At 56.6% G+C, this 17,786-nt stretch overlaps 1 protein-coding gene across 1 annotated transcript in view; it reads right to left on the bottom strand.

Annotated features, from left to right (window-relative positions):
- The window catches only part of LOC100452318 (uncharacterized), a 40,712-nt gene extending 24,846 nt beyond the window's left edge, over positions 1–15,866 (bottom strand). The window contains exons 1-4 of the mRNA XM_054543803.2: positions 15,812–15,866; positions 15,245–15,390; positions 14,404–15,084; positions 6,205–6,497 (exon numbers count right to left, since the gene is read on the bottom strand). Of these exons, the coding sequence (XP_054399778.2) occupies positions 6,205–6,497; positions 14,404–15,084; positions 15,245–15,390; positions 15,812–15,866 (1,175 nt within the window). The remainder of the gene's footprint in view (positions 1–6,204; positions 6,498–14,403; positions 15,085–15,244; positions 15,391–15,811) is intronic.
- Positions 15,867–17,786: the final 1,920 nt, after the last annotated feature.

Genomic DNA, 17,786 nt, shown 5'->3' with positions numbered 1-17,786 from the left:
TGAACCTTGGCCTCCTCATATAGAAAACTGTTAGCACCCACACGTCACTAGACTGGAACTTCCACCCAGACAGAGACCCTGTCTGTCCTGCTTACTCCATATTCTGGCCTGAGAATAGCACTGCTATGTGCTGGCTCCAAATGGGACGTGGCAGGGAAATGGAACTGGCAGATTAAATTTAAAAATGATGTTTATAAAAATGGATGGAAAGCACCTGGCCTGGGGTCTGGCACTTAGTATGTGCTCAACAAAGCTCAACACCCCTTGCCATGTGGGGCTGAGTCTAACATCCAGCATGCACCGGCACTGCCCTGAGGGTGCTGAATGTGGCCCCCAGCTTTCTCCCCTGGACCAAGGCAGGGGATCTCCAACACCTAGGGTTCCCCGCTGCTCCTGCCCTGCTGGCCCCCGTCACCCTGGCAGATGCAAACGCTGCAGTGGCCTCATCTTTCCCTCCACAGCACTTGGCCGAGGCTGTGGCCGCCATGGGCCGGCGTGGCCCCAGAGAGCCCATTTGCAAGCTGCTTCCATGGCGCAGATGCCTCCGGCAGAGCCCAGTGGGTTTGAGTCATTTGAGTCCCTCACTGGAGAGACCTCACCCCTGGTGCTGGAGACCCAGTATGGAGGCCCGAGCCCCCTGCGGCCCACCCACCAGGTGCTGGGAGTCTCCACAGGTGCAGGCATCGGGCAACTTACTATCTCAAGCTGAAGGCACCATCTCCACGCCGCCCAGGCTTCCAAACGTAGCCACGCGGACTTTGAAGGGCGTCCGCTGCAGGGTCACAGGCGCCAGTGTCTGCTCGTCTGGACCTCGAAGCACCAGGCCCAGGAGGAGTCCTCCTCCCATCGAGTTGAAAGAAGCCGCGCAGGCGGGAGGCCTGGCAGGGTGGGACCCCTCCACCCACGTCTGGGCCGGAAGCGTGGGCACACCCACTCCAGGAATCCTAGGGCGGGGTCAGGCTCCCAGGAAATGGGGCCAGAGGTTCCCTTGCAGGCACTGGCGCAACCCGGCTGCCTTCCCGGTCCCCGCCTCCTGTGGATTCCTTCTGGGGTTTTGCCGGAACAGCTGGCCCAGCCCACACCCTGAATCCAGCCCTCCTTGAAGCTCGGAAACCCAGAGACTCATACCAACCGATGCCAGGACCCTTCTCCAGGACCACCCGAAACTGCCACTCACCCGGTGCCACCGTGGCATCTGCGCGAGTGCTGGGTAATGCCATCCTGTTAAGGTCATGGGAAGCCAGTGGGTAGGGTTTGAAACGGGCTGAGACGGGCCCACCATAGAGCCTGGGCCTCCTGTCCCCTCTTACTACGCCAAGGCAAGGGAAACACCAACGAACCAGGGGCTCCCCAGACCAGGGGCTCCCCAAACCAGGATCTCATGTAGTGCCTCCAACCATCTACTGAGGCGGAGGCTGGAAGCCCCATTTTAAAGACAGAAGCTGGGACCTTGTGGTAAGAACCGTTTTTATCACGGTCTCTTTTGTCTGAAGGTGTGCTGGGCGTTACGCCGTCTCATCAAACCCCAGGCCCTGCTATGTTCCCTATTAGGAAACAAGGCCGCTAAACCTCCCCGTGCCCTGGCACGCAGGTACACGTGTGTGCATGTGGGCAGACACACAGACCTGCCCGGGAAGGCCTGGCCAGCTGGCCGCTTCTTGGAGAAAGGCCGCTAGCACGCTGACCGGCCGACAGAGGCCTTCCGGGCCACTCCCTCCCTCGGCCCGCCTTCCCGGTCCTGTTCTGGGCCTGCCCACGCCGCCATTTCCTCTCCGGGGCCTGCAGGCCTCACTTCCACTCCTCCCGTCTGCAAATGGCCGGCGCCCAGAACCGCCCGTCCACATGAGGAGGCAGCGGCGCGTCTGGCCAAGGCCCAGCATGCAGGCCACTCAGCCAGAGCCTCCCTCAGCAGTGCTGAGCACCTACGAGAAGACCACGCCTGGATGCCCAGTCCACCTGCTGCCAGCTTTGGCTAGCCCTGGACTGGGGAGAACCACCCTTCTTCCCACGGGCATCCCTGGGGCGGTGGAGAGCCCATGGCACAGTCATCCCCAGGGGTGGTCTGAGGACTGTGTGGCCCACTCCGACGAATGCACCTCCAAACACCAGTTCACCTCTTTGGAAACTGCTGACCTGCCAGGAACCTCACGCAATGGAGAAATAAGAGGACACCTATGCACGTGTGCAAACATTACACGCACACACCTCTGCACTTCTGTGTACCAGCATGCTGTCCACACGCGGGGCACCACGCACACACGTGCCACAACACTCGTCGGTGAATGCTGTGGCAGCACATGGGCTTTGAAGGATGGCAGGGCTGGGTTCAAGCCCTGGCCCAACACTTATCAGCTGGTTGAATCTTGGGGAACCCACTTAGCCTCTCAGAGGTTCGCTGCTTCCCCTGGTGGAATGGAGGTGATGAAAATGCCCCCTTGCAGGCATAGTCTGAGCCTTAGAAATAAGGCAAGGAAGCAATAGCATTTATGGGGTGCTCACCATGAACCCAGCTTTCCATGTGTTCAGAAAGTTGACACTTCCTGCCTCCATTTTACAGATAAGGAAATGAGGCCGGAGAGGTGAAACGACTTGCCCTTGATCAGCACGGCCTGGAAACAAAGACGACTCAATCTGAACCGAGACCTTGGGTCCCAGAGCCGGTGCTTTTCTGAATGCAGGGGCCACCGCACACAGCGGGCACCTGTGAACAGCAGCAGAGAGTGCTATCGCTACCGTTACCACCATCGCCGCGCCCACCGCTGCTTAGAGGCTCTGCGGCCCAAAGGCTGGGGTCTTTTCACTTTGCCTCATCTTTTAGAGTGCCCAGACCAGGGCCATATTCCTCTTGCTAAGGAGGCAGGAGTCAATAGGCTAAAAGACCAGAATTGGAAGGGATGACGTCGTTAAAACCACCAGACAGCAGAGCTGGCTCCCAAGCGGCTCTGGCGAATTTCATCAACTTTTTACTTTTCTTATTATTTGCTACCATCTCCACCAACAGGTACATCCCTTAAAATAAACAAGCCACAACAAAGCGCTTCTACGAACAAATGGATGTGGCGGCTGGAGCTCGCAGGAGGCAACACATGGGGCGCGCCCTTCCCTCCTCCCGGCCACTGCCACTAAGGCAGGAACGTGGGAACGTGGTCTCAGCCGGTGAGAAACCGCAGAGCCTGAATCCAGAATTTAGAAACACAGAGGCAAACACTTACACGCATGGGAAAAGAAAGAAGCCTCCACTGTGATGGCATCATAATATGAGCATATTTGCAAAATCAACAGTTATCATCATTTGCACATTATTGTGGCTGTAAAACTGCTCTGCTCTCAAGGAGGTTGATACAAACCAATAAATTCTGCACTTTGTTATCTTGGTGAGATTTTTTTTTTAAGTTTATGGCTACTTTATGTATTTTACCTGCTGAATTTTTTTGTGGGTGGTGTTTGGATTTAAATGTATCTTTAGACCATCCTAAATATTAATCATCTGATTTTTCATAAAGGCCTCAAAATAATATGCAACTCAACACAGAACAGAGGTTTCACAACTCCCCTATAGAGATTAGTAAGATATTAAAATTATTAAGATGTTAAAATTAAAGTCAAAAGATATTAAAAACCACACCCACGAGTTTGAATTTAAATCTTGTGTTCCACTGCTGACGCCGCAGCACAAGAGAAAAATTGGTAATTAATTAAAACATTGATGGGCCTTTGACACAGGGCACGTGGGGTCTTAAAAGATGAAGACCAAAAATTAAATTAAAGTTTAATGAAGGTGATGATTGTTCCTCTGCCGAATTTTCCAGGGGATGAGAAGATCATTGAATAAGTCTGTTTCTATACACAAATGCAACTTGTTTATTTTGACCCCAGTTCTTCGAAATTGTCGACTCCACAATTGAAATATGCTGTGTGTTCCAACAAGTACCCAGCAGCCGTAATGACAGACCAGCCCATCTGTGCTGCGAGAATGTATAATTTCAGTCTATAGTGGAATTTATATAGAAGCGATGATGTGAAAAGTGCTTTGCGTGGTACTTTCTTCAAAAAAAAAAAAAAAAAAAAAACTGCCGAGAAGCACTGGGAGCCATGGAGAATGCTGAGATTTTGGCCTGATTTTTTAAAAAGCAGAATCCACAGCATTTTACTGATTTTGAGGTGGGGGGGAGGGGTCAAGTGTTAACCAAGCTAAAAAACTAAGATGATAGTTGATCACATATAACGGCCCCAGATATCCAAGGTACACAGGAAAGTGTGTTATCCATACATGTTAAAAATACTAGATAAATTTAATTGCAGTGGCAATATTAATTTAGAATGAAAATGTTCCTTTATGTGAATTAATTGATTTTTCTGCTACTTGCCCCTACCCTGTACAAAAAACAAAAATGATAAATTAATGATCAGGAAATTTTACCATCGCTCATTCCAGGATTTAGAATTAAGGGTCTATTTGCCTACATTAATTATACCAAAAAAAAATCTATGAGTGGCTAGATATTAAACACGTGAATTCTTTTAAAATGCTGAACTCTCCCCACTTTTCCCCCGGCCCATTCCCTGTCCCCTTAACTCTTTTGCCTTTGAAATGTATTACGCTCTGTTTCTTTTTCTATTACTTTTATTTTGCCACCAGTGTTTTATTTGATGCTTGCTAAATATTTGGGTGGCATGAATCCTCCAGCTTGCAGCAGCAGAATGTGGCTGTCATAATCATGAAATGTTTTAATCATCTCTGCTATATATGCCTGTTTCTGCAGCCCCAGACCCTCCAGTATCGACTGCTGGCTCATCTACGAACAAAAGCAGCCGCCGAGAGTCCTCGTGTGAGCTTAGCTCCGTTTACAGATTTGGTGCTGTCTGCCGAGGCCGGCCGCTCAGACCGAGGCCCGCGCACGCAGGGCCCACGCGCCTCTGAACTGGGAAAACAAAGATGGATTTCCATGGGAGTTTTCCTCTCAGTGCCGTTTAGAACTTTCCGGGTCTGATTCTTCCATTTTCTATAAATCAAGACCCTCGCTCCCCTCAAGGGTGGGGAACCAGGCCGCATCCGAGGACGCTTTTGTCAGCCTGCCAGAGTGTAGAGGTGGGCATGGGGCTGTGCTCTGCAAAGCCCACCTCTGAATCAAAAGGGTCAGCACTTTCGGAGGGCCAGGGACACCCAGGCAGCCACTGAGCCCAGCTCCTGGACAGCGGTGGCAAGGCGGGGGGACTCAAAAGGTCTTTGAGGGACTCCCAGCCCTGCCGGCCACGTTTCAGGCCCTGGACGGCCTGGGTGTCTCCCCCAACAGCTCTGCAGGTGAGGAACTGGGGTGGGATCCAGGACACGGGCAGGCCATGAGGCCACTCAGGACTTCCTCAAGGGTCTGGGTAGTGGACGGTGCCCATGCGCACCCCACATGCAGTCTGCGGGCAGGGCGGTGACAAGACAGGCCCAGCACTTTCAGGAGGAACCCCCAAGTTGAAATAAGTGCTCAAAAACAAAGCCCAAAACAACCTAAAATATTTTTCCCCAGGCTGAGCTGAGAGCCAAAAGGAGCTTTCTTTCTTTTTCCTTTTTCTTTTTTTTTTTTTTTTCCAAAAAATAAAACGAAAGGGAGAAAGAACTAGATCCCTAAACTGTGGACATGGTAGCATTAAAGATGCCAGACAAAATAAAAGGGCCTCTGTTTCTAGATGCAAAGTCCTCCCTCCCGGGTGCCAGCCTGGCCCTGCCTGCCGATGAGTTTGCTGGGAGGAGCCGTGGATGGTCCTGGTGGTTTTCCCTTTGCCACTCCTGGCGCCGCCAAAAATTAAGATAATAATAATAATAATAATAATAATAATAATAATAATAATAATCATAGAGACCCCCACACAAACTGCCACAACCAGGAAGGCACGAGTAGGCCATGGCTATTAATACTCCCAAAGCATTTGTTCCCATTATAATGGAAGACGCAGCTACTGTGAAATAATAAACATTCATTTTTATTGTGATTTCTAAAGCCTGTAGCTTTGGATCTTGAAAGTAAATGGGCTTGGCTTCTGCATTTTCCCTGCAGTTTTTGGCAGGGCTTCCTGCACGGAAGATGGAGGGCTCTGAAATAGAATTCTGAGTTTGGAGAACCAATTAGAGGGAGGACACGTAACAGGCACCGGGGCACAAGATGGCAGCACCCTCGGCTCGTCTTCACGACAGAAGGAAAGAAGGTGACTTACCCGAGGTGCCGGAGGATGGAGGCGCCTTCTCCAAAGCCAGGAAGTGAAAATGACGTCCCTGGGCCCGGCCGGTCACCCGGGTGGGGGAGGAGGGCAGGTCCCGCCGGCCAGCAGGCTGCCCGGTGCCAGCCCCAGCCATGGGCCACGGGCCCCCTAGTCTCTGGCCGCCGCCGTCCCTCAGTCCAGTGGGCCCGGCTGGGCCTCGGCCACCCCGGCACAGGGGGCAGGGCTGCCAGGAGCCATGTGGTGCTGGGGGAAGGCCCCACTGCCAGCCCCGGAGTACGAGGAAAATGCTACTTTTGTCTCCTGCTCTCATCTGGCACTGGCTGCCCGGGGAGGGGGGGCAGAGGCGGCCGCTGCAGCTCAGCCCCGCCCACCGGGAATTTTTGAAAGATGCTCGTGGGTGCGGGAGGATGGCAGACGTGGCAGTGGCGGGTGGGCTGGGCCCCCAAACCCACCACCAAAAAAGGAGGAGGCTGGACGGGCGGGAGAGGGAGGAGGAAGCCGGCGTCTGGCCACTCAGTGGCCGGCCAGGGAGGACACGGGGAGCGGCTGCCTGGGCCTGGCCAAGGCACCCGCACCCCGTGGATGGACAGTGCGGCCCGGGCGCCATGCTGTGGGCGCCTGCCTGGCCAGGCTGCTCTGAAGAGCTGGGCGTCCAGGCGGCCTGGCTCGCTCCAGGGATAGAGGCCACATTGTTCCCACGCCAGGCTCAGCAGGAGGCAGCCAGCGCCCCGGCCGTTTCCCCAGGGTGAGGCCAGAGACCCCACCCTGAAAGCTGCCCTGGCTGGGGCCCTTGCAGTGAGCCCCCTTCTAATGCCTGTGGAGGCTGGCGCTGTTGTAGCCGGGAGCCCAGGCTGCAGGTTTCAATCTGGCCCTGCGTCCGACTGGCCACTTCACCATGGGCAAGCCTGCCTCAGTTTCCCCATCTATAGAAAGAAGGGGGATAATGGCTCCTCCCACTCAGGGTTGCTGGAGTGGCAGAATTAACATGCACAGAGCCCCAAGCCCCAGGCAGGCACCCAATCAGCGCTCGACGCCAAGGGGTCCGAGAGTGGCCAGCCAGCCGCGGTGGACAGGGCGCCAGGGGTGGAGTCTAGGCCCGTCACCCTCCCCTCTCAGACCCTCACAAATCCTTCGTTTTCACCAAACCAAACCTTGCCACCACCTCAGGGAAACATCCCCGTTCTCTGGCCCTACAACTGGGGTTGGCAGACCTGGGGTTTCACTGTGGCTCTTTCATTTGGAGACAAAATATCAGACCCTGTTGCTCTCTCCTGCGGGCATCAGGCTGGGTCTGCTGGGTCACCTGTTTGTCCGGCTCTCCCCTCTCACCCTCTATGTGACCGGGAGCTGCAGCAGTGACCACTGGGGTGTCCTTGTGTGGGTGAGAAACAAAGCTGGAAGTGTGGGAAGGGGTTCCCCAGGAAGCGGTGCCACCCACCCCATGGCCATCTAGGGGCAGGCAGGGCCAGCTCTACACCCGAGGGAATGGCGTGGAGTGACCACTGCCCAGCTCTGGGCCTAACTCCTGAGTGTATGGGACATATCAGGGCCTTTCTGTGCATAAGGACTCGAGGTAAAGGGTGGTCTGGGTGGACCGCGAGAGCCCGGTGGACTGTGAGAGCCTGCCGCCGTGGACATGAGCTCCCTGCTGCCTGGATTCAGTTTTAACACTGTTTTACGCCTGCTCAGAGCCAGTCCTGCTGAAAGCCAAAAAAAGGGGGTGGGGGTGAGTAAGCGAGGAGGAAGCGCCCGGGAGGAGCCCTCAGTCCTGGGCTCTGGTCTCACGCACACGGCCACGTGACTGGCTCGCCAGCTGATGCCAGAGACAAAGCAGGTAGGATTCCGATGCCATGCGCCCCACCAGGAACGCCGGGAATTCCATTCCAGCAGCGGCTTGGCCTGGCTGCCAAAAGCCTGGCCCTGGGAGGGGAAGGGTCCCTCATGCTCCATGGCACGGGGCCTGCCCTGCCAGCAGGCAACATTGGGAAGCCACTGAGGACGAGATGGCAATGATGGGACCCACAGGGGCATGGCAGGGGAGGCAGGGCCTGGGTTACGGTTGCAGGAGGAGATGCTTGTCCCCCCACCCACAGAACTGCCTCCACCAGAAGTGGCCACTGCTGTGCCCAGCTGGCCGCCCAGAAGATAATGGCCTCCAAACCAGGCCTGTAGGCCACCGTGGGGCTCAGGACATGAGGGCAGTGGGCCTGGACCCCAGCCCGTATCAGGCTCTTCTCAGATGGAGCTGCAGGCGGTGAGGCTGGGCAACCATCGTACTGTGTGGGGCCAGAATCCCTGTCAGGCCCTTCTCCTGGCAGTGCGGGGAGGGCCCCACAGGTAACACCCATGTAGCTGCCATGCTCAGAACACATGTGTGCCCGGGCAGGCCAGAACCCACACGGTGGGCAGCGGGGACTCTGGGTGATGGGTAGCCCCCATTCAATTCATGGCAGCTTCTCTTACAGTTAAAATACACGGAAAACTGGAGCGCCGGCACCATCATTTTATTATAATTTAAAATGTAATTATAAAAGGCTGATTTGAATGTAAATATCTCTCTTAAACACATGAAAGGGGATTCTAAATTTAAGAACCCCAAATCAGCAGGTAAATATTTCAGCTAAATGCTCTTCCTGCCATCTGAAATGCCAGAATTAAGGAAAGGGCATTCCACGGGGGCAGGGGGGGGGGGAAGAAAAAAAAACCGCCCCGGTTTTAGAAAGCCAAAAGCATCAGGGGCGTTCTTTTTAAATCTGGAGGGAAAATTCTATCACTGCTTAAAAAAAAAATTGGCCTTTTTACCGTGTAGATCTCATGCACACATTTAGTAACCACAACCACCGGTCTTATTTTACGACACTAACTGGTGACCCTGCGGTCACATCTCTACTCGGAAACCCTCTCGGCCCTGGCTGGACAGTGGGCCCAGCCACTCTCTCCACACAGGTTCCTGGGTGATCAGAAAGATGAGACTCCCCAGTCCAGACCCCACCAAGAAGCTTCCCATCCCCGATTTTCGTTTTACTTTCAAACTGCCTCCCACCACGCACAAAAAAGTGACTAGAAACCTGGTTTTGGGGTTTTTCTGCCCATTGTCACGAAATTTCATTCTTTTTCATGATTTCCATTGTACCAATTCTACTTGTAGTGTCAGAGACTCCTGGACACCCTGAAAGAGAGCTCTCTTCTGAGGGGGGTAACATACAGGGCTACAGGGGCCAAGCCGAGAAGCTCTGGCATTGAAAGAAAAATAAAACGTGACAGCCGATTGACAAAAAAATAAAACCTCATTTCTGAAGCCAGATATTATAATTGGCCAAGAAAGCTGCTTGGGTGACCCTGGTCCCCCACCTGATCAGGGCCACTCCCTCATCTGTCCTCCTTCAAGGCCTCGCTGGGGTGTCCAGACAGGTCCCCGTAATGTGCCGGTTGTCCCCAGCCGATGGGCCACCTCAGCCTTCCCAACGCTCCCCTAGCACCACACGAATGCTTCACTACGGCCCCAGCACGGCCCACTCCTCCCAAGTCTGCTAACGGGAGCCTGGACTGGCCTGGCTTCCCCAGGGCAGCTCCTCCAGCACCTCAGAGAAGGGACCAGGGGATGGCCCGTGTGTAGGCCTCTTCATTCTGTCGATTCAGAAAATATTCACGGAGCCATAACTCTGGGCCATATTTGTCAGAGTTACAAAAACACCCTCTCCAGCCTGGAAGGGTGTTTGCTTGTGTGTGGCTTCACCAAGTCAGGCCAGACTCTCCCACAACCTACGGGCCACTCCCAAGTTCATCTGAGAATGGAATTTGGGGAGGAGTAGACACTGGAAAATCACAAATATTGGCCCAAATCGCCCTCCCGATGGCCTCTCCCTTAGCCCTTTGGGGACAGACCCTTCCTCTTCTGGGCTCTATTTTTCCTCACACTTCGATTTTGCGACCCAGCCGGCTAAGGCCAACTGGGCCCGGCCGAAGGAGGCCCCATCCGGCCCACGACCCCAAACCTGGCCATCTTTCTAGCACTCGCCAAGTGCAGCCCTGCGGCTTTCAAAAAAAAAATCACGGAAGAAAACAAAATTAACTCGTGCAAGCTTAGCCTCCACTCGACAAAGAAAGCCAGGCATGCCCACTGAAATTGTTTAAGAACCACGGGTCAGGAGACTTTTTTTTCTTCTCTAAATACTCTGTCCCCAGCTACATGTTTGGGGCTTGCCATTCCCGGACGCTCGAGCTCCACGGACCGTCCCAGCCCAGGGAACACTGGGCAGCCCTGAAAATAAATATTTCATGTGAAAGATCCATTGTCTCTGCTTGGAGACAATTGTTGCTTTTTCTCCCTACTCAGTTCTATAACATCAGAAAGCATGACCCATGCCATTTAGAGCTCCCTCCTATTCTGACAAGATGTTTTCAGCAAGGACGATCTTGCTGGGTCTTCCTGAACGACCAGCTAGGACGGAAAATTCTCCAAACCATTTTGGTTAACGTACTAGGCCAAAGAACAATTAGCTCGTCAGAGTGGTGACACCCTCCCACCAAATCACCATCTGCATTTCCAGCAAGGATGCTAGTGGCTGGTGTGGCTGCTCTGGGCCCCTGCATGAGGACGTCCTGCCCCGTTCTTTCCTGCCCCTGAAGTGGGTGGGGCGGGGGGGGGCAAAGGTCAGACCCAGGGCCAGCACCCAGGCATGCTTTCCGTCCTGCCCCTGGGAAGCAGTGCCTCTTCCGTCAGCACTTCCCGGGTCCCCAAGGAGACCCTGGTCTCATCTTCTGTACCTAATGTGAGGTGCAAGATGCATCTGGAAGCCACATTCACACCAAGTCCCTGTGGTGAGGAGAGTGCTGGCTCTGTGAGCTCCTGCCAGTCTACCTGGGAGGTACCATCAAGGTCCACTTTTGCTCCCACCTGTGGGGCCGGGAGAGTAAACTTCTTGGTTCATTTTCGGATGAGACCAAAGTTGGGTTATCTGTTACTTAGAATATAACATCATACAATATATAAAATAATAGTAGTGGTAAGTAAAATAAAAATTAAACAACAACAGTGATTATTGTTGACAACAATAAGTGACAATAGCAGTAGCCATTTATGTCCCGCCCCTCCCCGACAACGTGCCTGGAATGGCGCTTTATGGAAATAATGTTTGAAGTCTCTGAGGTGGGTTAACACTCTTCCCACTTTACAGCTCAGAATCCAGGCTGAGGGAGGAGCTCAGATGTGCCAGGGTCACTCAGGGAGGGGCAGGGGCAGACTGAAGCTCAGGGTGCTCAGACTCCAGCTTGCTGCGATTTCGGCAAGAGCATTCTCCTCTCTCCCCAAACATGCAAAGAACCCTCAAAACCCAACGACAACACCCCAAGGAAGCATGGTGGCTTTATGGTGTTTCTTGCCTGGCCTGGAAGGACCCCTCCCTTCCTAGAGGCCGCCCTTCAGCACAGGCATGCATCTTTATCTACACTGCACGAGAGGTTCCCCTGGACACGAGGCAGCACCTGCCCAGGCAGGGTGCCCATCTGGGTGGGCAGAGCTCTTCCCAGTTCCTCCTGGGCCACATGGTCTGCCTCCCAGTCACACCCCACCCATGCTGGGTAGGACAGGCCCCAGTGCCCTTTAGGGGGTCGGAGGGAGTGAGACAGGTTCACACAGACAGCCTGACCCAGCCAGGTGCAAACCACATAACAAAAAGTAACCCTGCTGCAAAGCACCATGCTGTTCCTGGGGAGCAAGGCAAACTGCTAGCCTGCACCTGCTCAGGCAGTGTGCACGAGAACTCACCATGGCAGAGGGGCACTGCCCAAGTGGAGCCCAGCTCGTCCCCATCAGCACCCTGGAGACCCTTCTCACCCAGGAGGGTCTGGGGCCTGGTGAGGCCCCAGCGCAGGCGACGGACTATCCTGGGGTAGGCCCTGGTTTAAAACGAAACCAGAAAAACCGGGGCCCATCCTTCCACCAGCCCACACCATAGTCCATGTGGCCCTGGCCCACTGCTTTCCACATTCTTGATGTTAAATCCAGAAGTGATTAAAAAAACAGACAAGTGTCAGTTTCATTTTCAGAGCCTTGTCTTTTGTGTGTGTGCCCTCAAAAATGAATTGTGCCTGGATGGGAGATTTCAACACCACTGGGAAGCCCCTGGTGGGACCCTGAGACTCTGTCAGGCTGAGCTGGCTCTAAGGAACATGGACAAAGGCAGGACGGGGCCTCGCCAGGGCCTCTGTGCCCAGCGCTGGCCCCGACTGTTGGCTGCAGAATCTTGACCTCATCCCATTTCATGGGCCAGGGGCACACTGTGTGTGGCAGGAGACAGGGCTCTGGAGCTTTGACGAATAGCAGCCCTCACTTGGCGGCCCTGGAGACTGCCTCCTCCGACGTTCAGGCCTTTGCCTGGCTAGCCCCGGGTATGGCCTGTGGGAGCAGGAGAGCTGGATACCGCTTGTTTCGGAATCTGTTTTAATCCAGAGGGACTCCCCGCAGCCTCAGTAGAGTGCCACACCATGCCTGCCCTCCGTGCTATGTTCCCAGTCTGCTGTGGCCTCCAGGTAAACGTCTCTAGCATTTTACAGGCAAGGCCCTGGTGGAACTTGAGCTTCTTCTAATTACCGACCTCGTCACTGCCAACGCCAGGCCAAGCAGAAGCTCCCGGCTATCACGGCATGCCTTCTGCAGCTGCGCCCCGATTCTGAGATCGCCCCCGAATGTCCCACCCCAGGTTTCATGTCTGCTAACTGCCTCTGATAAAGTCATAAATAAAAACCCAAAATGGGGCGAGGGGGCAATGGGGGAGGCAGCCCAGCAAAAAAGACGCCCAAGGTTAGTTCTTCCAGCAGGGAGGCAAACTTTCCACCTCCAGCCGTGGCTGGCTGGACCCGACTGAAATGGTCCCCTCAGTCCTTGGGGTTTTTGGGGAGGGCACTAGGCAGCCGACTGGGAGGGAGGCGTGAGGCAAGCCTGGACTACCCAGGCCTCTGTCCACGTTCCCGGAAGCACAGCCTCCAAGAGCCAGCTCATGGCCCTGGGGTGTTATAGAAACAGGCCCCCCATTATTTTGTGGTGAAAGCACCCGGCAAGATTATCCAAACCACCTCAGTAAGGTGGGGAGGGCAGGGGGGAAATTGCACCTGTGGCACAATCATATTAAAAAGCAGGCTCAATCCCCCACCGTTTGGGGTTTCATTTTAACCCTAGCTCCGTACACACACGGACAAACACGTATTTTAAAACTCCAAAGAGCTAGAACCAATGAACTCAAATAAAATGAAGCTATTGCTGGCCTGCAGGCTGCCTCGGCTTTTGAAACCCAACTTTGAAAAAATTAATCTCCACGTTACCTTAAAACCCTATAATCGTAGCAAGTAAGCATTCCTTCACCCCTTTCTTGCTCCTCACAAACTCCCCAGGGCCACTGGCTGGGCCTGTGTGTGAGGCACCTATAAAGGAGCATTTATTACAAATAATTATGAATTGTTTTTCGTTTTACACCACCGTAAACAGCAGCTTTCACACAAGGGCCTTTCACCGAATCGGCCCAAATGCCGCCAACGCCGAACCGAGGATCCCCCCTTAAATCAGCTCTCCCCAAGTGTCCAACCAGGGGGAAAAAATCAGCAGCGTGGGTTTAGGAAGTAAATGAAATATTTCAATCTTCCAAGAAAGAGTTGTAGCTTCCCAATAACCTTTCCAAACACATCTTACCAAAAAAAAAAAAAAAAAAAAAAAATTCTAAAAACAGATGTTTTCTCTTTTCTTCCCATTGTGTTTAAGATGTCTGCTAACACTTATTTTATGTGTTCAACAAGATTCTCTCTGGCGAATAGCCTGCACACCTGAGATTAGAAGCTGTGCTTCACAAATTCCAAGATCCAGATTAATGCCGAGTGGAGTTCTTGCAAGCTGGTGCGGCTTCAGGTTCAAGAGCAACCTCCTCGGTGCGTTCCCTGGTCTGTGGAAGGCCTGCCCTACGGAAGGGTCCCTCTTAGAGATCCCTTCATTAATATTTAAATACTCACTAAGCAGCGAAAGTGAGATATGCACTTACCGTCCTCAGGAGTCGCCGTGAACCCGATCGTGACCTGGGGCGCACAGGTCGACAGCCCTGCCCTTGCGGGAGGACCGCGCCTGGCCGCCGCCGGCGCCGCGCTCGCGTGCCCAGAGCTGCACAGGCCCTCAGCTAGCGGTCTGAGTCCTGGGTTCCAAACGCTCACCCTCTTCCCGCGTCGAAGCGGCGGACGGCAGAGCGGTGCCAGTTCCCGCAACTCTTCGCAGGGTGGGACGGCTCTGGACTGCCGCTGGAGAAGCGCAGGGCCCAGGCCCCACTTCCCCGGCCCCGCGCCGCGTCTCTCCTTGCCTTCGGGCTCCGGCTTCCCTGCGCTTAGCGACCCGACTGCGCCAGAGAGTGGCCCGCAGGACCCGGTCACGGCGTCCGCGCGCCGCAAGGGACCTTTGTCCCAGACGAAAACGAAAGCGCGCCGGCCCGGGGACGCCCACGCCCTGCCGCGGAGAGCCCGGCCGGCGCGCCCCGCGACTTTCTCCAAGTTCACGTGCATTCCGGGGCGGGCGTCGCGAGCCAGGACTTGCAGGGCCGGGCCGTCGGTGGGTTGCAGGCGGGCTTGGGGACAGACCGGCGGGGAGGGCCGGGGCACAATGGGTGCCACAGGGCGGGCGGGCACGGGGACAGCGTGGGCCCGGCCGCCGCGCGGCCGCTCGTCTGGCGCTGCCCGGGCGCCGAATGCGGCGGCGGCTTGGCACAGACGCGCCGCGCGCCCGGTGCATGCTAATGGCCGGCGGCCGCGCCATGAATTATTCAGCAGCGGCGCGGAGAGGGCGAGCGCGGCGCGTAGGGCGACCCGGGCCGCGCGTCCCCCGCCGCTGCGAAGCCGCCGCGGCTACTTCCCAAACTTTCCCAGGTCGGCACCGAGGATGCGGCCCCCGCAGCGCCGCCGTCCCCGCCCGAGCGCGCCGGCCGCGCTTCCCCCGTTGCCGCCTATTTTATGTCTTTTGTCTCGGAGTTGGCACCTGTCCCAGAGAGCGCGTTTCCCTGCCCACCCCTTCGCCGCCGGATCGGAGCGGGGGAGGGAGCACGGGGAACCCAGGGAGGAGGGGACGGGGAAAGCAAGGCGCCTGCGGGCCCCGCAGCCCGCGGAGACCGCCCAAGAGCTGCGGCGGTGCCCGCGCGCCCGGGTACCCCTGTTCTGCGGGGAGGTCGCGGATGCAACCGCACCCGGAATACCAACGAGGCCCCCCGCGGCCCCCGCCGTGCCCGCTGCGGGTGAAGACCGGGCGCCGCCCCTCCTGGGTTCCCCCTTCCACCGCCCCCCACCCCGGGACGGCGCGCGCGGGCGGGGCGGGCGGTGCGAGCAGCGGATTCGCCGCCCGGGCCCCGCGCCTCGCCCCGCAGCCCCGCGTGCGCGTCCCCGCGGGCACGCCGCCCCGGGCGCTCCCCTCCAGCGCGCTCCCGCCCCGCGGCCCCTCCCGCCGCCCGCCCCGGGCAGGGGCACCGCGCCGCGGAGACCCAGCGGCCTTCCGTTTCGCGCCCCGGGGCCCGCGCGGCCGAGGCGGGCGGGCGGGCGCGAGCTCCCGGCCCGGCCCGGCCCGCCCCCGCCGCCCTGGCACCGAGGCAACTGCTGGGGCGCGCTCGGCGGCTGCGCTCCGAGGCGCCGGCTGCCATGATTGCGGGCAGCGGGACGCGCGCGCACGCTCGGGCCCGGTTCTGGGACCCCTGGCTGACCGACGGTCCCTGCAGTCCCCGCAGCCTGGTGCCCGCAGCCCCGAGCGCGCCGCGGACAGCGGCCAGCCTCTCCAGGCTCGTCCCCGCGGGGAACAGGGTGCGCTGCGGAGCTCTCGACGCGGCCCCGGGACAGCGCTCGGGGCCGACGGTGGCAGCGGGCTTCCCCCAGGGCGGAGCGCGCGCACGGGCGACCCCGCGGCGGCTTCCAGGACACCGCCGGCCCCGCGGTGCGAGGGGTGCCCAGAGGGGTGGGAATCCGGACTCGGCACACGGGAGCCGGCCGGCGGAGGCAGGGGTCAGCGCACAGTGCCGGGAGATGTAAGAGGGGCGCGCAAGGTGCCTGGAGGAGTTGGGTTGGGGGGTGGTTCACGGTGCCCGGGGAGGCGTGGGATGGGCAGGGGCCCGGTGCCTGGAGCCGCTGCCCAGCTCCGAGCGCGCTCTCTTCCTTCCCGGTGGCAACAACTTCCTGCTTCCCCGACTCAGGGCACAGGAGCTTCGGGGAGAAGTTCAAGGCCACAGCTTTGCTCTCTCGGAGCCCGATGGCGACCGACACTGCTGGCCCCGGGCCACACGGCTCCTTCCCAGGCCCTCCCGGTGGTTGAGACCGGCCGGCCTCTAGGGTCCGGACACGGGTTAGAATGCCAAGGAGGCCGCGGCGTCTTTTCCCGCTCGCTCCACAGAGGCGCCTGAGTGGTTCCCAAACCGCAGAGGGGCCGGCCTGGGCCTCCGGCTCTCGGGGACGCACGCGGACACAGAGTCACTATTCGCAGACCCCGTCTCCCTGCCCGAGCATGCCCTGGCTCAGAGCCGCATGGAACTGACTGTCCCCAGACGCCTGCGACAGCCCTTTGGCGGCCAGGGACCGAGAGAAACAAGGCCTCTCGGGTCCCATCCCAATGTCTGTCTGTGCCTGTCTCCCCCCAACCCCCCGCCGCCGGCCTTGGCATTCTAACCAGTGTCCCTTGACGTCACATCTCGCCATTTCTGCCAACCAATTGAAACTTGCCCGTTGTCATAAAAATATATATACTTTTTATGCCATTGGTAAATTCAAAAGTTCCTCGTGTGCCCTGCTTCCCAGGAAACTTCATTTCACATTGGATTAGACTGCCCAGGAGGGCAACGCTGGGCTGGGGCAGCTGGGCAACTCTGCCAGGGCCTCGCTGCCCACTAAGCTGCCTTCCACAGCTCGCTAGACCCGCATGATTGTGGCTGTGAATTGTGCCAGCCACCCTGATACACTCACCAGTGCCTCCACCCCATGACACACGGAATTTAGGGGGAGGGAAGGAAGAACTCAGGGTATGTTAAGAAACCTTCCCAATTGCTTTCCTGGGAGTTGGGGCGGTGGGGACTGGAATCTTACTATAGCATCTTGTTTTTAGAAGCTGAAAGAATTTTAGGGATAGCTTTATTATTTTTTTTTTCTATGGGAAAACTCCGTTTTAGAAAATGGAGTAGAAATGTTTTCCAATTAATCTTTTCATTGGAATCCGGACCAACTTTCACTTTCCATAGCTGCCTGGTGGCTTCACTATCGAGTGGGGTGCCCTCTTTTCCTGAGGAAGGTCCTGTGTCTCCCCCTCACCCACCAGCTCCAAGGTTTGTGGGGCCCAGAGCTGGAAGCTCAGGAGCTCTGTGCTTCCCCAGAAAAGGGCACGGCTCTCTCGGCAGCCTGAGACTCAGACATGCCGTGTCTACCTTCTAGCAATACAGCAGGGGAAATCAATCCTGTCTAGCACAGTGCTTTATAATTTTCTTTCTTCACTATTAAAATTTTCAGCCCCAAATAGGAAGTGTGGGGTAAGAGCACACATTCCCACAGGATGAGTCTGTGCCCAGCAGTGCCCAAAGCCCCAC

Source organism: Pongo abelii, chromosome 23 (genome assembly GCF_028885655.2).
Source record: "Pongo abelii isolate AG06213 chromosome 23, NHGRI_mPonAbe1-v2.0_pri, whole genome shotgun sequence".
Taxonomy (NCBI): domain Eukaryota; kingdom Metazoa; phylum Chordata; class Mammalia; order Primates; family Hominidae; genus Pongo; species Pongo abelii.
Note: the sequence above shows the minus strand (reverse complement) of the source record. Positions and strands in the feature narration are given on the sequence as shown.